Source organism: Castanea sativa, chromosome 4, assembly GCF_040712315.1.
Source record: "Castanea sativa cultivar Marrone di Chiusa Pesio chromosome 4, ASM4071231v1".
NCBI classification, from domain to species: domain Eukaryota; kingdom Viridiplantae; phylum Streptophyta; class Magnoliopsida; order Fagales; family Fagaceae; genus Castanea; species Castanea sativa.
In genome coordinates, this window is record NC_134016.1 from 21,403,873 (window position 1) to 21,427,209 (window position 23,337).

At 38.8% G+C, this 23,337-nt stretch overlaps 1 protein-coding gene across 1 annotated transcript; it reads left to right on the plus strand.

The window, feature by feature from the left end:
- The first annotated feature begins 918 nt into the window (after window positions 1-918).
- Window positions 919-15,025, plus strand: LOC142630367 (uncharacterized). The gene is made up of 7 exons (XM_075804358.1): window positions 919-1,432; window positions 1,813-2,045; window positions 4,146-4,833; window positions 5,417-5,762; window positions 6,464-6,558; window positions 7,515-7,709; window positions 14,027-15,025. Exons 1-7 carry the CDS (start codon window positions 1,226-1,228, stop codon window positions 14,615-14,617), a joined length of 2,355 nt encoding a protein of 784 aa, XP_075660473.1. The 5' UTR covers window positions 919-1,225; the 3' UTR covers window positions 14,618-15,025.
- Window positions 15,026-23,337: the final 8,312 nt, after the last annotated feature.

Here is a 23,337-nt window from a genome sequence, read left to right on the forward strand (position 1 = left end):
AGTAGGATCGTTCAGGATCAGTTCAATCCTACCGACCCCACATGATCCAACCAATTTTACATAGAATCTTGAAAAATAGACGATCCCGTTATGATCCGAGTTGTTTTGACCTACTAGGATCGTAAGATTATATGATCATGCAATTCGAGTCCCGATCTTGACAATCATGGTAGTTCTCTTTAGGCTCTTTTTAGTTTTACTCAAAAAAAAAAAAAAAAATCACACAAACTCAAGTAAGTCATGTTGTAATGTAAAAATTTGCAAAAGAGTGAAATCATCGTTAAAAATGTGTTTATCTGTCATGCTTTTTTTATTATTAAAAAAATGGTTAAATTTTTTTTTCTTATTATTTTTGAGTTTTTATTTTGACAAAGTAATACATATAATTGTGAAAAATTTTGTAACTCAATGACATTAACTAATCGCTCTTTTCAAGGAGGACTAGAATTTGAATCTCTCTCACAGTTGAAGTTGATGCATACAATACAATACATGTCGCTTAACTTGCTGTTATTGTTATTCAGTAAAACTCAATTATAACAAAGTTTGAATATTTTTATTATTATTTTTTGGGCTATAGGTCAAATTTTGAATATATGTTGGCCAAATAAATTTTGAATCCATTCTTCAAAAAAAAAAATTTTTTTTGAATCGGTTAGTAACTTAATATTAATAATGCAATATATAAAAATAAACCAAAATTTAAATTTTTTTAAAAATAGTTTCAACTTATGGCATCTGTTTACCGGTTGAGTTAATTGAAACCAGGACCAAGATCTAAGTTTATATCTCATAGTTAATATATAATTTTGGAGGACCGCAGGTGCTTGATCCAATATTGACAATAAACGATGGTTGGTGTTATAACGAGTTAATAAAGATTAAGATTCCTTTCCTCGCATCAAAATTTTTTGAACTCCCAACAGTCAAGTCCTTCCCTTCTCCAAAAAAAATAAAGTCCTTTCCCATACGCGTTTTCTTTTCTGTCTCTGTCTCTCTCTTTCTTTCTCTCTCTCTCTAGAATAGAATAAAAATCTATTGCAGTTTGCGGAAGCAGCTGCACCTGATTCCTAATTGGGAAAATTTAATACCCCATTAAATCATTGAGTAATTATATATATCTTATCCTCTCATATCTCATCCAGAATAAATTTTTTTTTTTTTTTTCCAAAAAAAATGCTGATCTAAAAGTGGCAGTGGCATTGTGCAACCAAATTTGTAGAAAATGATGGTGCTGTTTCTATGGTTGATGGTGTTCGTTGTTGGGTTTGCAGTTGGGGCGCTGACCATTTTGGGCGCAGAAGCAGTTGGAGTGTATGTCTTCATAAACCGTTTGAATGAGAAGAACCTTAAAAAACAAGCTCAGATATCACAACACTCATCCCGCGACCTTGATCCCCTCCAATCTCTCGATTTCGCTTCTAACAAACAGGTCCGTACATCTTTCTTTCTTTCTGGTCTCAGAATTGGTGACCCTTTCATTTCTATTTCTTTTCTTTTCTTATGCTATCCCTATCTATATGCTTTGATGTCAAGTAAACAAACCCTTTACTCTAAACTGTAATTTGGGAACTATTTTCTGCCTAATGTTTTCTTGTTTAGTTTTAACTAGAACTACAAGTAATGGTTAAGGCTTCGCTTTTAACAAAACCATTGCAACAGGTTGATAGTACTATCATGTGGTACCATTGAATACTAATATGCTGATATAACTGAATGTGGTTTTGAAAGTGCAATTGTTTATCAAGTATGATTCTTTGTACCCTTCGTTCGTGTGTTATTTATATTTTTGAAGCTGGTGTTTGTCTGTAGGGAGCAGTATGGGTTCTGGAATCAGAAAAGGTTTCAAAAAATTTTCTGGACAAAGGTCTGAAGGAGCAAAAGAGAAAGAAAGATTTCTTGGAGGTTTCCCCTGTTAAAAAGCACGCAAAACTCAAGGACCGAAAACTTATTCTGGTTGAATCGGATGGTTCCCAAATTGCTATTGACCTTAAGGGATGCATAGTTGAAGCTGTTTCAGCAACAAAGTTAGCTTCAGGAAAATGGTAATATGGCCTTTTCCATACCTCCTCTTTTGGGTGATATTACATGATTTTCTTGGCATAGGTTAACATTTGTAAGTCTCTGTCGATGGGAAATGCTTTCAATTCTTTGGGTGAAGTTGAACCTTCTGTTTATCTGATACACGGTTCTGGCGGGTTGGGTCGCGTATCCATGGTATGCTCCCTAGGGGTGCAATCCAAAGGGCCTGGGTAAGGCTCCGCGTATAAAAAAAAGAAGTTTGAACCTTCTGTTGTTTTCAAAAGAGGATGGGGTGGCAAGGACTGCTCGCTTGTACCCTCATTAAGTTTGAATTTGATTTCTGCTAATTATTCATGGTTTATGCTAGAGAAGAGATTCTTATCTTTCTTGTCACATTTTAAACCATCTTCTTAATAGGTCACACTCGCACATCTCATTTCCATGGCAATGAAAAGATCCTTGCTTTTTCAAAGTTCTAAAAGTAAAATGAGAATCCATGCCAGCTGCTAAATCTCAATATCATGCACAACATGCTTTTTCAATCATTGCTTTTTGGAAGGTTGGCATAGGATTATTGCATAACATGCCCCTTTATCCAAGATGTGATTGGATAGTGAGTAAGTTTCACCTCCTCTGTAGAATTGATATCTGTTAATAGGCTACTGTTATGATCCAAGTGTCCCACATGGCTTAAGTGCAAGCTTAACTATGGGCACCCTCTCCTTGCAAACCGTTTTTCTATCAGCCACAGTAACATATACCTGTTTTTCCAGAGATGTGACTTGCCACAATTTGTCCAAGAATTATGTGCTAACGTTAGAGTGTTCCTGGTTCTATGTATGTGGATTTTTCTTCCTTGTAAAGGATGATCCAATGGAGTAGCCAAGTAGGGATATTAATATTATTTGATGGAAATTTTGACACTGATTCAACAAATTACTTAGATTAATGCTGTTGATAATAAAGTTTATAGAAATAATTATTTTTCTTTTTTGTTTGAAATTTTCTCATTAAGTTTTAATGTTCTGTAATTAATTGATATCTATAACCTATTGCTTTCAAGCATCATTGATTCAGCTTGTTAAATATTACTTATATTCTGGTTCTTTGCAGTTGCTTTTGCTTGTACTGATTAAAGAAATATATCTCTAGTTGTTAACAACTATCTCGTAACTCTGTTGCATAGAACCCATATTTTTTGTTGTGATTTCAGAAGCACTACTTAGTATTTAGGGTTTAGGCAGAGATCATCTATTTTAAAACCCTTAAAATTTCTAGTTATGCTCCATGGTCAAGGATTAAATGAGAACATTCTTTTGATAAATATGATAGGATTTGAACCTAGCGTTCATTCTACGATGATTGCTGATTGCTCTATAGTATTAAGCTAAGATACCAATGAGTTTCTTTGTAGTGTAGTAGGGATTTGATCTCAAGTCCCTTATACAACATTAAGAGACTTTACTAGTGGAACTAATTGGAACCCATGAATAAATAAGAACGTTGTATAATCTTGAAACCAGTACCTTTTCCCTATTTAATTTTTTGTAAAAATCTTATGATTTGTGCTGCAGATGTAGTTATATGACAACTAAGAATACAATTTCTTGATTTCATCATCAAGGTTGGATAAACGGAGTTGTTTCTGTGCCAATTTGAATATGAATTTTTCTTTGGAAATGCTTGTGATCATGTTTCATAATTCTACCCTTTTCAGATTAATAATGAATTTTAGATCACTCAAGACAAATATTATAAATTAATTGTTGGCGCCCTTGTGCCTTGAGTCAACTTTTTTTAGGTCATACTAGAGAGGCTCATTGTAATTGTTTTGGAATGTATAATGTCTGTATGCATGAGACATGAAAGATGGTTGCTTTGAACCCTGCTGATCTACATAACCCTTGTTTGGTCTGTAGGAACTCTCTGGTTTCGGGGATGTCATTTTGGAAATTAATTTTCCTTTGTATATTTGGAACATAAAAAGTTGTGACTTGTCATTTTACTTATTATGGCATTGCAATACAAAATAGTTGTGTAAACATAAATTGTCATGGATATTGTTTATGTTATGGAAAAAGAGAAATCCTCCTTTTCTTATCATTTTCTTATGGGTATTGCAGGGCCAAGAGGTTTCCCATAAAATTGGAAAGCAAGAGCTCAGTAATTTACAATGGGAGTAAAACTTTGTACTTTTATCTTGAGACTTCTTGGGAGAAGGAATCATGGTGTAAGGCCCTCCGTCTAGCTTCATGTGACAAGAATGAAAGACTTGATTTGTTTTCCAAGTTGCAGAAGGAGTTTCATAATTACTTAAAAAACATAAATGCAGGATATCCTTCATTTATGAAACCCTCAATAGGGTTCTCTTCTGAGACAGTGGATCGGACAAATAGGTCTGATGGAACTTCCTCAAAGGTTAGGCTATTTTTGAAGAAAATTGCAAAGAAGACTGCTCGGGTTGGTCAAGAAAATAAGTCAACTTTGTCTTCATTATCAGGCCGTGTAGAGAGAAGGGAAAGTGAGAAAATTCGTCCATTCCAAGAGACAGTATCAGCCACTGGCTTGGTGAATGCTGCTCCATCAGTAAAGAGATCTAAGAGTGAAGAAAATATGGTTGAATCATCATCATTATCAACAATTTCTAATTCTGGAAGCCAAAGTCATATTTCTGTTATCTCTGATGTAGATTCTGATGACAAGTTTTGTAATGATGAGGGCACACTCTGTTGGAATTTGTTAATTTCACGGTTCTTTTTTGATTTGAAAAGCAATACAGAGATGAAAAGATCCATACAATCACGGGTTCAGGTCTATTCTATTCCCTTACCATGTGTTTTTTCATTTTATTTGGTTGTGGTCATCATGAAGAACATATACTGTGTTTTGGGGTAGGTAGGCATGGTTTTGTTTCATTGCCCTTCTTATCCTCAATCTGCAGAAACTTTTGTAAATTAGTTCTCTAAGAATTTTTTTTTTTAATAAGGGATAAACATACCTAAAGTTTCAGGAATCAGAGAAGGAAAAAAATGATTTGAGGCTTCATTGTGACCTGTGATATATTTTAATTTTCTTTAAAGATTGAACTACAAATTACTCTTAGTTTCATGGACCTAGGCTCTCAGTTGGATTTAACTAGATTCACCAGATTGAGCCACATCTATTCCTCCTGATTTTGGAAGTGTGATGAAAGAGAGAAAATAACTTTAAGGCTAAAGAGTTGATAATATTATTGTATACATGTAATTGTGGAAATTTATTTGCTTTCCATATCATATGATTTAATCTTAAAAAAGAAAAAAAAAGGGTGCATTTTACTAGTGTGTGTTGTGGTTTTTTGCTATAATTTTTTTTTTTTTTTTGCTGAATGGTTTTTTGCTATTTGATATGATAGAGAACACTTTCCAATATGAGAACCCCCAGTTACATAGGTGACGTCATCTGCACTGACATTGATCTTGGGAATCTCCCACCTTATATTCATGGCATGAGGATTCTTCCAATGGACATGAATGAGGTATGGATGTTGGAAGTTGACATTGAATACTCTGGTGGTGCACTATTAGACATTGAAACAAGAGTTGAAGTTCATGAATTAGATTTACAGAAGGACATAGTGGATTCAGATACAGGATCAGGCTCTGTTGGGGATGTGTCATCAGATCTTCTTGAAGGTTTTGAGTATTATGGAAAGCAGTTGAATCTTTCTGAAGGAACAGTAGATGAGCAGAAGGAGGAAGGTGATCCTAGTTCTGGTTTAATATTGGACGATTAGTATTTTCTATTTTCCTTTTCTTTTTGGAATTTCAATGCACATAATGTTACCTTAAGTTTGAAATTTGGAGAGATTGAATAGTTCTAGCAATATAAGTTTTATAATACATTATTTATGAAGTAATTAGTTGTATCCATGAGTTGCACCTCTTGGGTAGAATGTGGTTTTATTGATGTAAACTTGTCTATCTTAGTTGCATCATTATGTTAGTGTATTGTATTGTTGTAGCAAAGCTTATAAGTGAGAATTTTGCCTGTTTTCTTTTTAAATGTAAGTTCTCAAGGTTTGTAGGCTGTAGCATTATTTTCAAAGTTTTAAGTTGGTTGCAGATAACGGACTTGAGAAAAAGAAGAGTATGCTGTTATATTTGTTTGGGCTTTCATGAAAAACTTAATATCTCCTCCCTTTGAGTCACATCTATCCTATCTTGTTTTGTGTTTGATACTTATACTCAGCATCATTTTTAACCATGAGATAAGTTTCAAGCTTTCATCCATAGTTTTATGCAGTGCTTGTGCCACAACTTACACCTGAAAAAAAAATGATAATATGCAGTTCTCATCATAAATTGAGAGACGAGTAGCAATCATTTAACAGTTAACTGATTCAAGACATCTTTATGATAAACAATGCTAATTCAAATTTTATGTTTTTATATTTTGGAAGATGGATTAAAAAGCGGCAAGAGCACTGTATCAGCATCAACTCATGGTTCCAGGTGGAAGTCTATTCTGAATGCTATTGCTAGACAGGTTTCACAGGTTTGTAGACATCTTATCATGGAGTTAATCATCCAGGTTTTGAAGTTCAATAATTAGTATATCTTTTTCCCTTCTCAATATAGGTGATGTAGGGAAAATTTAGAGAGAAGTTAGGCTGTTTAGGGGCTGTGTGAACAGGGAACCTTAGAAAGAAAGAAGAGAAAGAGAGAAGGAGAGAGAAACAACAAAGGCCAACATGCCTATTGCTCAAAACACTCAATTTTATTAATCAACTCATTCTACTCCTTGAATAAGACTTACTTGTACCAGTAGTACTAGGATTCCTACTAGTATTAGGACTACTAATAAAAATTAATAAATACTAACTTGGACCCAAAGTAAATAAACCCCTAAGATACTTAAAACCCTAGAAGATTCTTGACTCAACTAAATCACCAAAATACCCTTAATTTGCAGGAGTTGCGGGAATTACAAATTTGCCCCTCAATATAAAACTGACCATAACTTATAAAATAATAACCCGAATTAAAAACTGTTTTAATTCTAAAAGACTCATACTTAGACCATTAAAAGGGCATGACTTTCACTTTAATTGGACTTACACGAGGACCCAATAAAATTATTCTTGAATAGGCGAATTTGCAAAGTGATAGCTTATTAATCTTCCGCGACTCCATCAATTAGTCTCTCTTTATTGGTACTGGGACATTATCTCAACATCACTTAGTATTTATGAAGAGCTCAAACATGCTAAAAATTATATCAAGATTTTGTAAATTTGGGCGAGTTAGCATTTTCTCATTGGTTTTGATTATTAAAAATAGGTTGGCCTAAATAAAGTACTGACTATAAGTTTTTCTGAGGGTTATCTTATGTGTTTTCTTGACTTGCATTCCATTCTCTTTTTAAACGCCACACGTCACAGGCACATGTACAAGCAAACACTCAAGAAGATTTTGTCTATATTAGTCTTAACTTATTATTTATCATTGAAGGTGCCTCTCTCTTTGGCCATAAGGTTAACATCCCTACGAGGAACGCTGCGGTTACATATAAAGCCACCTCCTTCTGATCAGCTGTGGTTTGCTTTTACATGTATGCCTGATATAGATTTTAACTTGGAGTCTTCTGTAGGAGAACACAAGATAACAAATGGCCATATTGCTTTATTCTTGGTCAATCGGCTTAAGGTATGGAGTTTGCTCTTGTCATTTATAAATATCCACATTTTTGGTAAAAAAATTATATGCATCTTAAATCATTTTCTTTCCATTACTTGTATGGTTGATCTTATAAAGAAAGACAAATAAACATATGGCCATAATACTTGTTGCTTGAACATTTTTGTTGACTCATGGAGGATATATTGTTGTGTATACTTATATTGATGTAGGATAATGACCTCTCAAAAGGGGACTTGGTATTTGAAAAAACAAAAATGATAGAACGTAAAAATCAAAACTTATGGTTGCTTGGAATCTTGCCTACCCTGGAAGAAAAAGGGTTCTCGTTATTTGCACTGGATTTGGCACCTCCACCTAAATTCTTGCCTATCCTCAAGTCAATATTTTTTGACCCACCAAACTTGTCTTAATTACTAACTTCAACAACCACCACCGTCTGAGAAGTACCTTCACTTGGTTGAAGTCACAGTTTCCTAGATCTCTTAGCCAAGGTCTTACCTTGTAATTTTAAGGAAAGATCTCCTTGGTATATCTCCAAGATGGTGGAGTAGCAACATCATAAAGGCAAAAGTAATGGGCCGTTTCCTAGCATATAACCCAGGTTTGAGCCTAACCTGGTGTAAGTTTGAGCTCTAGGTCTAGGTTGGGAATGTAAAGTTGGGAAGAATCTCACACAAATGCCTTGTGGTGAAAAATGAGACACTCCATGGTACTCCCATAGTTCCTAACTCGAAGAGGTATTGACATAGTAGGGTCATACCTCAATTACCGGGCTACTCTATGAGTGAGGTACAACTTGAAATGTAAATAGATACCTGTGTTCCCTACTTCCTCTCTATCATGCTCACAAGTGACTTTGGTTTTGAAAACCATTAAACAGAAAGCTCATCCATCTCCGTCGCCACTTCTATTATCCTTGTCGCTAGACCGTGAATAGGGGAGACGATGTAGCCTCCAATGGCTTTGGATTAGGGGCTTGGATCAAACTATTCAATTTCGTCAATGACGTCATATAAATGACCTTGTTGCTTCCCTTTACTCTAGCCCCATGCTCTTAGTAGAACATAGAGGAACTCACCTTCTCTCTCACTATTAGAACTATACAGACCTTTGGCTGGAGCATAGTGAGGACAATGTTCCTAAAAGAACAGCTGTAGGAAACCTGAGTCACCATAAAACTCTGACAAATAGAGAACTACAGATTGCAATACATTGGAATGGAGCTGGTCTATAGATGTTGGTATAGAGAGAAGCCAAATATAAGGGTGCCAAGGAAACCTATCACAATGCCAACTTAACTTCCAAAGGGAAGAGGTGGGAGAGCATATGCAATTCATCGGATGACTGGGAAATGCAGAGAGTGAAAGCCAAGTGGCTATTAAGGCAAACAAGTGGCGGGGGAAATGAAACATGGCCTTTTAGGCTGATTCTTAGATGACTCTCCAAAGAAATAGTGGATCCATGTCTAGAATTTAATCTCTATTGTGTAGGTTGGACACGGAAAGCCCCCACCGCATCCATGAATTCCCATCTCTCCCTTGTGCTACTTGTAGCTTCACGAAGGAAGTTCACTTCATCTTGCTCGTCTTGCGTTATCTCTATATTCAGCATGTTTAGGGATCCAAAGACAGGAAATTGGGTTAACTCATTGACACCTTCCAAGAGGATGTTGAACTTGCCTTGATGTGTAAAAAAAAGTGGGTTTTTGGGTTCCAATAGCCAACTAGAAAGGAGAGGCCATTGATATCACTTTTGGGCATGGTATTGGAAGAAGAATTGATGGCTACATCAATGCCATGCAGCTAGTGGCAATCAAGATTTGGGAATACTCTGAAATTGAGAAAATATATCTACATCAGGGCACCAGCCGCTGCTCAGCTGCGTGCAAGATATGAATTAGATGGGGGAGGATTGTAGTTCCCCTGAGGTTGTTAAGGCAAAGGATGGATAACATTTTATATATCCAGGTTCCAAATGTTCATTGGTGCAAGTAAGAAATGTTGCATCATTTGTAGCAACCATTCTTGCTATTCTCTACGAAGATGATTGTTTATTGTCAAAGAGATGAAGAAATAGATTCATCATTCCATTACAATTGATTCCATTTCGTCCAAGAGTAAGAGTTCCTCTAATTCTATGAATGTGTATCTAACCTGGTGGGGCAATCATATGCTCCCCACTGCTCACATTTTGAGTGAATGAACTCAATTATGCTTGCATAAGTTGCCATCAAAGGCAGAAAGGGGCTTGGCTTTGTTTCACAGAAAAAGGACTAAGGAAATTGAGTTTTCATAGTGGTGATGCTGATGTTAGTGTGTGTGTAAAAAAGATATACCCCTTTCAAATCACCTTGCTTGCCAAAGATGCTACTTCTACAATTGGTAGGCCACCAGGTTTTGCAAGCAGGGGGGGATCTAGAGCAAAGCTGGGGTTCTATTGCATAACCTAAAAATGCTATATAAGTTAAGTACCAAAGCGGTTGTGGGAATGGGATGACTTTTTTTGGAGTAATTTGACAAAATTTAATTGAATCCAAATCAATCAATCAATCATTCAACGAATATGGTAGATGAGCAATAGTGTTCGGTTGAGGTGTAGAGCTATAAGGAGTGAAACCCACACACACCGGCTAATGGAGGGTGGGATTACATTCACTTGCTTGCACTGTAACTGGTATTTTTTGTGATTGGTTTAATTGGTATTTTCTTTTATGGTTCATATTCCGGGTTGGGTTCATCCCTCTAGTAATTGGATGAATGAGTCTTAAAAGTCTTTGATTCTTAGCATCTTAGGTAGTGGATAAGTCCAAGGACTCATCAGCAGTGCGGAATTGAGTTTCTCATCTGGTGGATATGATCTATAGTTAGCGGGAAGTACATAGATAGGGTGAAGCTAGCTGAAGGAAGGGTGCTAATGTGCCCTTGCAATCTTTCTAAAGCAAGAAGCACCTTAATATTTTAATCATATTAATGGTGCCTTAGCCTATCTAAACATAAGGGGCCTTTTATGTACTTTGACTTTTTCAACCAATTAATTTTGTTGGGAAATTTAGACCCTGGTTGATAGAATTAACAAGTTTCAAACCCAAGTTGTTAATTAGATTTATTATGTATAAAACTTGTTAAAACAAACAAACATCAATATCATGTTAACATTATGCAGCGGAAAAAATAAATAAGACAAGTTATGATAACTCAGGAAAATCAATGAAACAAACTAGTTTCACAGTATAAAACCTGAGGGGAAACCTTCTTGAAAAGCAATTCACTATAGTAAAGAGAAGTTTTAGATCTAGTACAAAACCTTTGTCCCTAGACTCTACAATTTCCGTAGATGAACTCATAGTAGAAACCTTCTACCGCTTCAGTTGCTCTGAACTCTTCAATATATGAACGTCACCCTCTGATGCACAGATTCCAGTATGTGATTAACTCTTTTGCACGAATCCCAGTACGTGACTTATTCACTAACTTGAGGAAGAAGAATATTGGCTGCAAAGTTTTTCACTTCATCAACAATGAAGGTCAAGAAGCACTTGATTACAAAACCCTAAGGCACAAAGAAGCAATAGCTTTTTTTAGAGAGAATAAAGCATCAGTCACTTTTTGCATGTGTTCTCCTTGTATTCTTTTATGTGACGACCTTTAAAATAAACCTTATATATGTCTAGGGTTGTGAGAAAATAAACTCTACACAAATACATAAGCATGGGCCGAAAATTAGATTTGGAAATTTGAATTTCGTAATTCTCGATAGATACATCTCTCAAGCAACTGTCGAGACCTCGATAGATAGTATCTGTTGAGACCTCGATAGATAGTATCAGTCGAGAGTTGTCGGGAATCTGTCCAACTTTAATGAACAACTCTTCTTCACTTATTTCTTGGTCCAATTTTCATGGCTTTAATACTTGGCTTAAACAACATGTTTTTTGAAGTATTAAACACATTCTAGATCTACCCAATTACAAGTAAAGTGCGTTTTGTCAAAGGATTAGCCAATTACATAAACTATGTTCTTAACAAATTTAACCTTTCTATTTTAATATGTATGAAGTATTGATCACCAGGAATGGAATACTTAAGTTGTGAAAATAGAAGTGTGTATCATTGACCAGATGAGAGGTCATTTCCATCGCAAAGGATTCAATTCAGCCACAAGTTCCCCTACTAATACCTTGTTATGACTTCCTTTTTAACAGTTAGTTACTGGTCTGACTACCAAACTCTCTTTCCTCAATGAAAAGTGAAGGTAGTCTACTCACATCGTCTCATGATGCTACCTTTTTCGAATGACGACAGTACAATGATTTCAATGTCACATTGCCAAGAGGGCATTGTGAGACAAAGGAAAGGAGTAGATTAGAAAAAGATCAGTCTGCATCAGATCCAGTCTGCCGAACTGTTCAGGCCAAATCCTAAGAAAGCTTAAACGCACTGTTTGATGAGCCCACATGGTATTAGGTAGTTAGTCAGGTAAAGGCTGACCTAGCCAATGATGTTTAGCTGGTCTTTTTGGATGATTACCAAAGGCACTCTGCTCACTCTTCTTTATTGTATAAAAAGCGTATTTTGTAGCCAACTTACTTTTTCTATTAATTTGTGCAGATTGGATCAAAGACAATTTAGTTAGCCAAAACGATATAAAGGTTTGAGTAATTAAGACAAAACTTGCTGGCGTAGGAGCCATTGACAAGAGTTTGAGAATTGCGAGAGATAATGGAAAATGGGAGTGAATGGTGGGAGGATTAGGTTGCAATTGAATGGAGTTACGACCATTTTGAAGTTTGAATGATATTATAAGTTTTTTTTTTTTCTTTTTTGGTGGAGGGAACCGGAACACGAAGAGACTCGCATTTAATGAATGTCATCATTACCTTATTGATGACAGTTTTAGGAAACTGAACCTCCAGCCATTATGGTGGCCTTTGTCCCACCAAGTGTCTAGTCACACTTTTTGAGGTATTGTGTGAATGCACACAAACCGCTGAACTAGATGTCCATGTGCAAAGGGCTAAATGTTTGAGATTGTCTGTCGTAACCTACTAACCTGCGTCATTATTTGGAGACTAGCAACGTTGGGTACATTCAGCATAAATTATAATGGGCATACATTCAGCATAAAGTATAATGGCCATATCGAAACAAATGACCCTGAGCGGTACATGACAGAATGCAGAGTCCAACATCATCAAGAACATGCTTGGTTCTTCTGTGAATGAGCTTTTGATGATCACTGAGTCCCATTTCCTGCACACTGGAAGGCAGGGGACCAGATCCTAGCAAAGATATGCATGCTAGCCTGACGTTGAACAAGAATCAAGACACCTCTTCCCTATGGTTAGGTTTGGCTTACAAAGGGAATGACATGAGGATATTGGCTTGGAGTAATTAGCAACGTTGGGTACATTCAGCATAAATTATAATGGGCATACATTCAGCATAAAGTATAATGGCCATATCGAAACAAATGACCCTGAGCGGTACATGACAGAATGCAGAGTCCAACATCATCAAGAACATGCTTGGTTCTTCTGTGAATGAGCTTTTGATGATCACTGAGTCCCATTTCCTGCACACTGGAAGGCAGGGGACCAGATCCTAGCAAAGATATGCATGCTAGCCTGACGTTGAACAAGAATCAAGACACCTCTTCCCTATGGTTAGGTTTGGCTTACAAAGGGAATGACATGAGGATATTGGCTTGGAGTAATTATGGAAAAAATGGATGAGTGCACAGCGAAAAACCATAGCTGTGTATGGACCTAATGGCAACTTACACAGTAATAGAGGCCCCTTGGCGCAAACTAGATTAATGAAAGAATGATCTTTATGCCATGTGACAATCATGCCTTTCCAGATCTGCTGACACTTGGAATCAAATCCTTAAAAAGTAAATTTTTAGAAGGTATTTCAAATTGTACTACTGCACATCACGGGGAACATTGGCTAGTATATATAAAGAGTTTCTTGTACTAGTAGAATTAGGACTGCTAGATTGACTAGTAAACTAAAAATATAAAAAAAGACTAGGACTAGATGAAATTTGCTAGAATTAATACACAAATGTATCTGGTCCTGTGATCGTTCAAGCAAGAGGAGGTTATGAGTATTTCATCACCTTCACATATGATACATTTGATTATGTATACCTAATGCATTGGAAGTTTGAAGGCTTTGAAAGTTCAAAAAATTTAGGGCGGAAGCCAAAAAGCAATTAGGAAAAATGCATAAAGCCCCTTCACTTTTGATTAAAGTTTAGTTTTGCTGAAATAACAAAATCAGGAAGAATGAACGAATTATGCTAATTTGCTTCTCATGCAGGCATCAATTAAGGAAAGCCTAGTGCTTCCAAACAGTGAAAGTGTATGCATTCCCTGGATGATATCAGAAAAGGACGACTGGGTACCAAGGAAGGTTGCTCCATTCTTATGGCTTAACCAAGAAGCGAATAATGGCCCCACCACCATACATGAATCAACCACCTCCCACCCCAGTGAAGGAAAAACCAAGACTGAAGCTAGTAAGGGAATTTCTAGTGATCCCGAAAGTAAGCATCAAAAACCCAAGAGTCCTACATCCACCAGTGAATCCTCTGATGGATTAGCAATTTCGACTAGTTCCACTAATTTGTTATCACATAGCAGAACCCTGCAAGAATTGAGCACCCCTTTGCTAGGGAATGAGGAACCACAAGAAAGTTGCAAGCAGGCAGAGGAATCACCATCTAGCTCTATGATTTTATTTGAGAAACAGGACAGTACTACTGATGATGATGATTTGAGGCCAAAGAGAATGGGGAGAAGAGCAAGGATGTTTGATTTAGGGAAGAAGGTGGGTGAGAAATTTGAGGAAAAGAGGCGTCACATTGAAGAAAAGGGCAGACACATTGTTGAGAAGATGCGAGGACCATGAGATAGCCAGATCAAGGAGAGACTGCTCCTTGTAACATATGGAATTGGCAGCAAATACCATTGTTCAATGGAAGAATGTCAGGTATCAGGTATTTGTTGCTTTGGTGGAAATTATTTTCTAACATCCCTTGAATATAGAAGTTCCATGATTCTTGCTTGCAGGACTAGGATTGTTGTATATGGATCCTGCAGATGTTTCAACTACTGATTAGGTCCTATTGTAATGCAAAATAAAACAGGAATATAGTAGAGAAATATTACATAAGCATATATGGCTTTACTTTGTAAGGAATAGATCTTTGACGTGAAATATGAATATACGTTCAGAGTTATTCCTCTCAAAAAAAGACCTTCAATCTTTATATAGATCATTGAGACCTGCACTATATACCAAAACAAAGTTTCTTCTTGTATTGTTGCATAGCCATTTTAGGTCCATTGGGCAGTTTCTTTTTGTCTCTAGCTTTTTGCTTAAATTCACTTTTTGTCTTATCTTTTACCAAATAAACAAATAAATTCACTATTTTGAAATAATCTAATTAATTTTTTTCCTTCTTTTCTTTTCATTTACGTATCTTTTTAAATAATAAATGGGAACTTCATTAAGCTTCCATTTAATAGACGCTGATCAAGAAAAATAACTGAGTACAGGAAATAATCAGGATGTGCATAAATGTTCATCTATTATCAGCAAACGACAAGCCATTTATGGTCGGTATTTCTCAGCCACCTTTAAGTTGATGTAACAGGGTAATTCTAGCTGCTTGTGTTGGATAGTACTAGATCATTTGCACTTGAAAAAGTGCATGTAATCATCCAACAACAGGCATCTGATTCTGATGCTTTGTGGCAGTTGGTTTTATCTTTCACAATTGTTAAATGGAAGAGAATGAATTGTCTGAATTATGCTCATGAACTTGTCCATTAATACCAACCATTTACCTATATTATTGGAATTTGCCAAGTGCCTTGTATCTCAATAGCATTACTCAATCTCCTCTACGAGGAGACAAGAATTTGAATCTCTCTCCGCTACTTGTAATGGCTGCTTTTTATTTTATTTTTAATAAAAGACATATTATTGGAATTTGCTAGTTGGCTAGGTACATATTTTTGGGCGTGTCTTGTTGGGTAGCAAATGCGACCTCTCCTCAAAATGGGGCCATAGAAGTGTATGAGCAGGAAAATGAATCTTATGAGATGGTCTCAGAGATCTTTTTCTAACAACAAATGTAAGTCTCACATGTGTGGGTCTCTCACATGCTATGAGAATGGGTGTATCATGAGAATACCCTCTCGGGCCTCTTTGGAGACCCTTAGGGGAGGGTAAAGTAGAAAGACTAGAACCAATAAAGTTGTATTAAGATGATGATAAAAGTAACTCTTGTGTAATGTTTGTGTTTCGTATTGTTTTTGCCATATTGTCTTACAAACCAAGCGAGAAGTTGTCAGTAGTATATGGAATGCTACATGTTACAATACAAACGCCTCCTTGTTCTCGTATGGCACCTCCAATGCAGCTCAGCCCAATCCTCAAGAAATGCTAGCCAAAGAATAACATCATCTGAATGTAGTAACAAAGAGAGTGGTGCCCATAAGGGAAAGGATGAATGCCACAGCCACCATGATATCTCAACCTTCAGGACCCTTAGGACATTTAAGGGAGCCAAAGGTTTAAAAGTCTGCTAATCATTGTGTGGTCTGAGTATACCGTACAAATATGAAATCTGTCTTGGACTGGGTGCCCCTGATCTTTAAGGAGTAATACGATGAACATCTCTTTTTCTACCAAGTAAGAAGTATGAGCATTATTGTCCTACTCCTTACTATGCTACTGCTAGGGATGTAAATAAAAGTTCCCAGCTCCACTTCCAGGGCAAGAACAAGCATAGCAACTCTGCCCCTCCGTTGACCAAAGGCCACATTTCAAAGGATCATAGGACCTCATACCCCTTCTTAGAAAGTTTGGGACTCGATCTCCTTGGCCCCTTGTTAGCTATATCTTCGACCTACGAGCACAAGGGGAGGGAAGAATCAAGAAACAAAGGCAGTACAATCGCAAAATTGCTAGATGAATCAACACTTGGTTTTCTAGAAGATAGTGTATACACAAGGAATAAACAGTGTACAGTCACATGCAAAATTTCACTCCATTTTATAGAGTTGAGCTCCCAAATGGCTAAGCAAAGGGCAACTTGATACTCACAATGCAGATCTTGCGATAATCATTTTGGAAGTATGCCAATTTGTGTTTTTGTAGTGAGGTGAACATTTGAGTCAGGCAAAATTCAAACAGGTAGAACTCATTTGTGGAATGGGTCAAAATTAGGTGCAATTTTATGATACAATACATTAGGTTCTTGAATTAAATTCAAATAAAATTCTATTGAATCTAATTGTTATCGAAAAAGATAATTTATCTATCTATATTTATATTTATATTTATATATCTATATCTAAATTACTATTTAAGATGCTTCCTCTATTTGGGATATACATTTTGGTGGTTCAAAAATACTCTTATACCTTAAGTTAAAGCAAAAGCAAAATAAGACAACCCGGTAAAAATGCATTTCTGGTTCTCAGTAAAACATTACCTACAAAATAGGATCAATCTCCCAGTTATTTAAAAAAAAAAATAAAAGGATCAGTCTTCCACTAATCCACGTCTTCAAAACAACCCCTGGTTTCTATAATTTTATTTTAATTAAAAAAAAAAAAACTCCCCTCACATTTCCTTTTGTTTTGTTTAATGAAGAGGATAAAAGTAAAAGACAGATCTCTCTTCACAAAGCACGACGGAGTGATGTCGACATGAGGTTAGACGACGAATTGATATTACAAGGACACATATTGGACGGTGTCGGCATTAGATATCCGTCGGGCATTAATTAGGTGTCATAGACTCCTAATTCAAATCAACATATATCACGCGATATGTTTGATATAGCTTTGCTTTATCTCCACACAAGCGTGAACACATGATGTTCTTGCGTTACACGTTTGATCGTAATAAAAGACTCCTATATGGAAAAGAATTCTAAGAGATACGCAAAATCCACGAGTCACTCTCCTAGAAGGAAAGAACTTCTTGACCAAGTCATGAATTTAGGCCCTACGCTACTATAAATACCCCAAAACCCTCACAAAGTAAGGTACGCATAATTATCTCGACTCTAGCATTCTAGGGTTGTAAAAAAGACTCTAACTTGACCTTCGGAGGGTTTTTGGCCGGCATCGCACCGGTGCTCTCTGTTAGGTCTTCTATTTTCTTTTTGCAGGTTTTGCTTCGGTTTGGGGAGTGCTTGCAGCTTACTGATGATTTTTTCGACATCATCAGTTGGCGCCGTCTGTGGGAATATTATTTAGCCTTTGCTCTATTCCTGAGACAAAAAGTTGCATGGTACTCACTCGATCGATGGCAACAACCAACAATCAAGGCGACGAACCGCACGCCACAGCTTTAGAGAGGCAAGTCCAAACGCTTGCAATGGCGGTTGAGCGCCTCACCAAGCAGAATCATGATTTAGAAGAGCAACTGTGACAAAGGAATGCACACCAAAGTGCACCTGAGGAAGACCAGGAAGGTGCTAGTCCGGAAGGAAGGAACGCGGAAGGGTCTGAGGGTAGCAACGCTTCGACTAGATCGGAGTGGCAGGAGGCCAACTGACTTGGACGACCTAGTCCATAGAATAAATTCGTCTTTCACAGCGCTCGTGAATTCATGCCCCCTTCCTCCAAAGTTTCGCATGCCTCACGTGGAGAATTACGACGGATCCAAGGACCCATTGGATCACTTGGAATCTTTCAAAACCCTAATGCATCTTTAGGGTGTACCAGACGAAATCATGTGCAGGGCTTTTCTCACCAATTTGAAAGGGCCTGTGGGGGACTGGTACAGTAGGCTGACACCTAATTCCATCAGCACTTTTAAGGAATTAGGCGCACAGTTCGTATCACACTTTATCGGAAGTCACCGGCATAAGAAGTCTACTGCGTGTCTATTGAATATTAAGCAACGAGAAGACGAGACATTAAGATCATACATATCCCGCTTTAACAAGGAAGCCCTCTCGATAGACGAGGCAGATGACAAGATACTTGTGGTAGCATTCACAAACGGGCTACGAAAGGGTAAGTTCTTGTTTTCTCTGTACAAGAATGACCCAAAGACTATGTCCGATGTGTTTTACAGGGCGACGAAGTATATGAACGCAGAGGATGCCTTGCTAGCTTGAGAGGACAAGCCCAGAAAGAGGGAAAGACAGGAAGATACACAACCGGACAAAGGACGAAAAATGGCAAGGACCAGAGAACGACGGGAAGATCGACGACCCAAACCGCCTACGGGAAGATTTACAAACTTTACCCCCCCTCACAGCCCCAATTGACCAAGTGTTAATGCAGATCAAAGATGAAGGAACCTTGACGTTTCCCCGCAAGCTGAAGGGAGATCCGAACAAGAGACCAAGAGATAGATACTGCCGTTTTCATGGCGATCATGGCCACGATACGACGGACTGTTATGACTTGAAGCAACAAATTGAGGCCCTCATCAGGCAAGGAAGGTTGTAGAGGTTCGTGAGGAAGGAGAGAATGGATCAACCCCAGGAACAGAATCCCCGACGGGAAAATGAGCGTCCCAGACCACCTGTAAGAGATATACAGATGATTGTAGGGGGCATTACTTCTGCAGGGCCGTCCAAAAAGGCCAGAAAGACATACTTGCGAACGGTTCAAAGCGTCCAGTCGACAGGTCCCTCACTAAAAGAAACACGACGGGATAGCCCCAGCATCGGGTTTTCAGAAGAGGATGCGCGATGCCTTCACCACCCACACGACGACGCGCTCGTGGCCAGTATACGGGCAGGGGACTACAACATGCATCGAGTTTTGGTAGACAACGGAAGCTCAGCAGATATCCTTTATTACCTCGCATTCCAGCAAATGGGGATTGCTAAAGAACGACTAGTCCCAACGAATGCACCTCTTGTTGGCTTCGGAGGAACAAGGGTCTATCCTTTAGGTGTCGTCACGTTGTCTATGACGGTGGGAGATTACCCACAGCAAATAACCAAGGATGTTTCTTTTCTCGTGGTTGATTGCTCTTCAGCGTATAACGCCATCCTTGGACGGCCCACCCTCAATGCATGGAAGGCTGTCACCTCTACCTACCATCTAATGATCAAATTTCCCACCGAATACGAAGTTGGAGAACTGCGGGGAAATCAGGTGGCTGCACAGGAATGTTACGTCGCCATGATGGAAATGGATGACCACCTACAAGCAATGAACATCGAGGAACAGAGAACAGTGGCAAAACTAGTGGAAGAGTTGGAAGAAGTACAACTGGATGATTCTAGGCCCGACCGAATAACCAGAATCGGTACCCTCGTCAACCAAACAGTCCGACAAGCGCTCGTATTATTCCTTAAAGAAAACCAAGATGTTTTTGCATGGAGTCACGAGGATATACCGGGAATAGATCCAACAGTCATAGTTCACAGGTTGAACGTGTCACCCTCTTTCCCTCCTGTTTGACAGAAGAAGCGAGTGTTCGCCCCTGAACGAGATCGAGCCATAGCAGAAGAAGTACAGAAGCTACAAGAAGCAGACTTCATATGCGAGGAGTACTACCTTGATTGGTTGGCGAACGTAGTGATGGTCAAGAAGGCCAACGGGAAGTGGAGAATGTGTGTCGACTTCACGGATCTGAATAAGGCCTGCCCTAAGGACAGTTACCCATTCCCACGCACTGACACCCAGGTAGACTCCACCGCAAGACATGAACTTTTGAGCTTCATGGATGCTTTCTCCGGCTACAACCAAATCAAACTGGATAAGACTGATCAGGTGAAAACCTCGTTTGTAACGAGTCAGGGGCTTTTCTGCTACAAGGTAATGCCTTTCAGGCTTAAAAACGCGGGAGCCACATATCAGAGGTTGATGAACAAGATGTTCGCGCACCAAATTGGCAGAAACGTGCAAGTTTACGTGGATGATATGTTGGTAAAAAGCGTAAAGGTGTTTGATCACCTGAGGGACCTCCAAGAGACTTTCAATACTCTTCGGGCATACAAAATGAAGCTGAACTCGAACAAATGCGCGTTCGGAGTAACTGCAGGAAAATTCTTGGGGTTTATGGTATCCTAGAGGGGCATTGAAGTCAACCCAGAGAAAGTAAAGGCAATTATGGAACTGACTCCTCCAAGGACAGTAAATGAGGTACAAAGCTTGACCGGGAAGATAGCAGCCTTGAACAGGTTCGTATCAAGAGCGACGGACAAATGCCTCCCATTCTTCTGAACATTGAAAAGATCATTCGAATGGGCGGACGAATGCCAAAAGGCATTTGAAGAGTTAAAGATATATCTCTCTGCTCCACCATTGCTTAGCCTATCTATGCCGGGAGAAGAATTGTTCCTGTACCTTACCGTCTCCTCAGCCGCGGTCAGTGCAGCTCTCATTAGAGAAGAAAAGAAGGTACAAAAGCCCGTGTCCTTTATAAGCCGGGCCCTAAGAGGAGTAGAAGAGAGGTACCCTCAGATGGAAAAACTTGCATTTGCTCTTGTGACCGCGGCTCGGAAGCTCAAGCCATACTTTCAAGCACACACCATAAATGTCCTGACAGATAAACCTTTACGGAAAGCAATGAGCAATCTCGAAGCTGTTGGACGGATGGCGCTATGGGCAATCGAGCTAAGTGAATTCGATATCCAATATTAGCCACAGACGGCAGTAAAGGGATAGATATTGGCAGACTTCGTTGCCAAATTTACTACCGTAAAGGAGCAGGGGGCAGAAGAGACACCTATATGGAGAATTCATACAGACGGATCTTCCAATAAGCACGCTGGAGGTGCTGGTATCGTGCTCCACACCCCGGAAGGAGACAAGATTCAATGCATGATTCGTCTGGACTTCACCACTACTATCAACGAAGCGGAATACGAGGCCTTGGTTGCGGGACTGGAGCTTGCAATAGTGGCAGGAGCTAAGAGGGCAGTTGTCTACTCTGATTCTCAAATCGTGGCCAGTCAGATTAATGGGAGCTATGATTGCAAGAACGAGAGGATGAAAAGGTACCTTGGGAAAGTGAAGGGTCGAACGAATAATCTCCAATTCACGATGATTCAAATCCCAAGGGAGGAGAACCAAGAAGCGGACCGACTCGCAAAGGCAGCTTCGGCTGAACCCATGATCATCCCTGAACAGGTATTGTCCTTCGTCCAGCTTTCTTCATTATTAGATGACATTGGCATGCAAGAGGTAAGCAGTGAGTATTGTTGGACGGCTCCAATTATGGCTTATCTCAAGGAAGGCAAGCTGCTCGATAACAAAGAAGATGCAAGGAGGTTGAAGGTTAAGGCTGCCCGGTTCGTCCTAATCAAAGACGTCCTATACAAAAGAGGATTCTCCCAACCATATCTAAGATGCCTCGGCCGCGAAGAAGCAGACTACGTGATGAGGGAGGTCCATGAAGGAGTTTGTGGAAACCATTCTGGATCAAGGTCTCTAGTGCACAAGCTACTCCGAGCAGGATACTACTAGCCAACAATGCAAAAGGATGCCCACACATATGTTAGAGCTTGCGACAAGTGTCAACGATTTGAAAATTTCATTAGGCAGCCAACGGAAGAACTTACCCCTATGACGGCTCCATGGCCGTTTGCACAATGGGGGTTAGACAACATGGGTCCATTTCCAACAACGGTGAGGCAGCTGAAGTTCTTGGTGGTTGGTATTGACTACTTCACCAAATGGGTGGAAGCAGAGGCTTTGGCTACTATCACGGAGAAAAACATCTGTAGTTTTGTGTGGAGAAGTATTATTTGCAGATATGGAATTCCGAGGGTGCTCGTTTTAGACAACGGGAAACAATTCGACAATGACACATTCATAGACTTTTGTTCTCAACTTGGAATAAAAAATCACTACTCATTGCCCGCCCACCTGCAGGCCAACGAATAAGTTGAAGTCACGAACCGGTCCTTGTTGAAGATTATCAAGACCTGGCTCGAGGGGGCAAAGGGCATATGGCCGGACGAATTGCCAAGTGTTTTATGGGCATACAGGACAACGGTGAGAACACCGACAGGAGAGACACCGTTTCGATTGGCGTACAGTACAGAGGCCCTCATACCGGCAGATGTAGGATTAAAAAGCTACCGTGTGGAAAGCTATGATGAGAGCAAGAATGACGAAGCTTTGCGTTTACAACTCGACCTTGTAGACGAAGTTAGGGCAGCAGCCGCACAAAGACTAGCGTAATACCAAGACATGATGGCAAAACATTACAACTCCAAGGTTAAGCACAGGGATTTCTAGGTGGGAGATCTGGTCTTACGAAAAGTACTCGGCGCTACAAAGGATGCCTCCCAAGGAAAATTGGGTCCTAACTGGGAAGGACCATACAAAATCATTTCATGGCATAGGAAGGGAACGTACTACTTGGAGACGTTAGATGGAAGAAAATTGAGCCATCCATGCAATACAGAGCACCTGAAGAAATACTACCAATAGTCAAAGAGCATAGACAACATCTACCTCATCGTTTCCAGTTTATTTTTAAAAAACAGTCATAGTTTTTACTTATTAAAGCCAAAGTTTTTATTTTCCATGAACAATATAGTATATCGGTATGTCATAATGAGAAGAGTTTTTATTTAGAACGTATGAAATGTACTGTGCTCAAAATCTACTAAGTCCACACAGTGGACG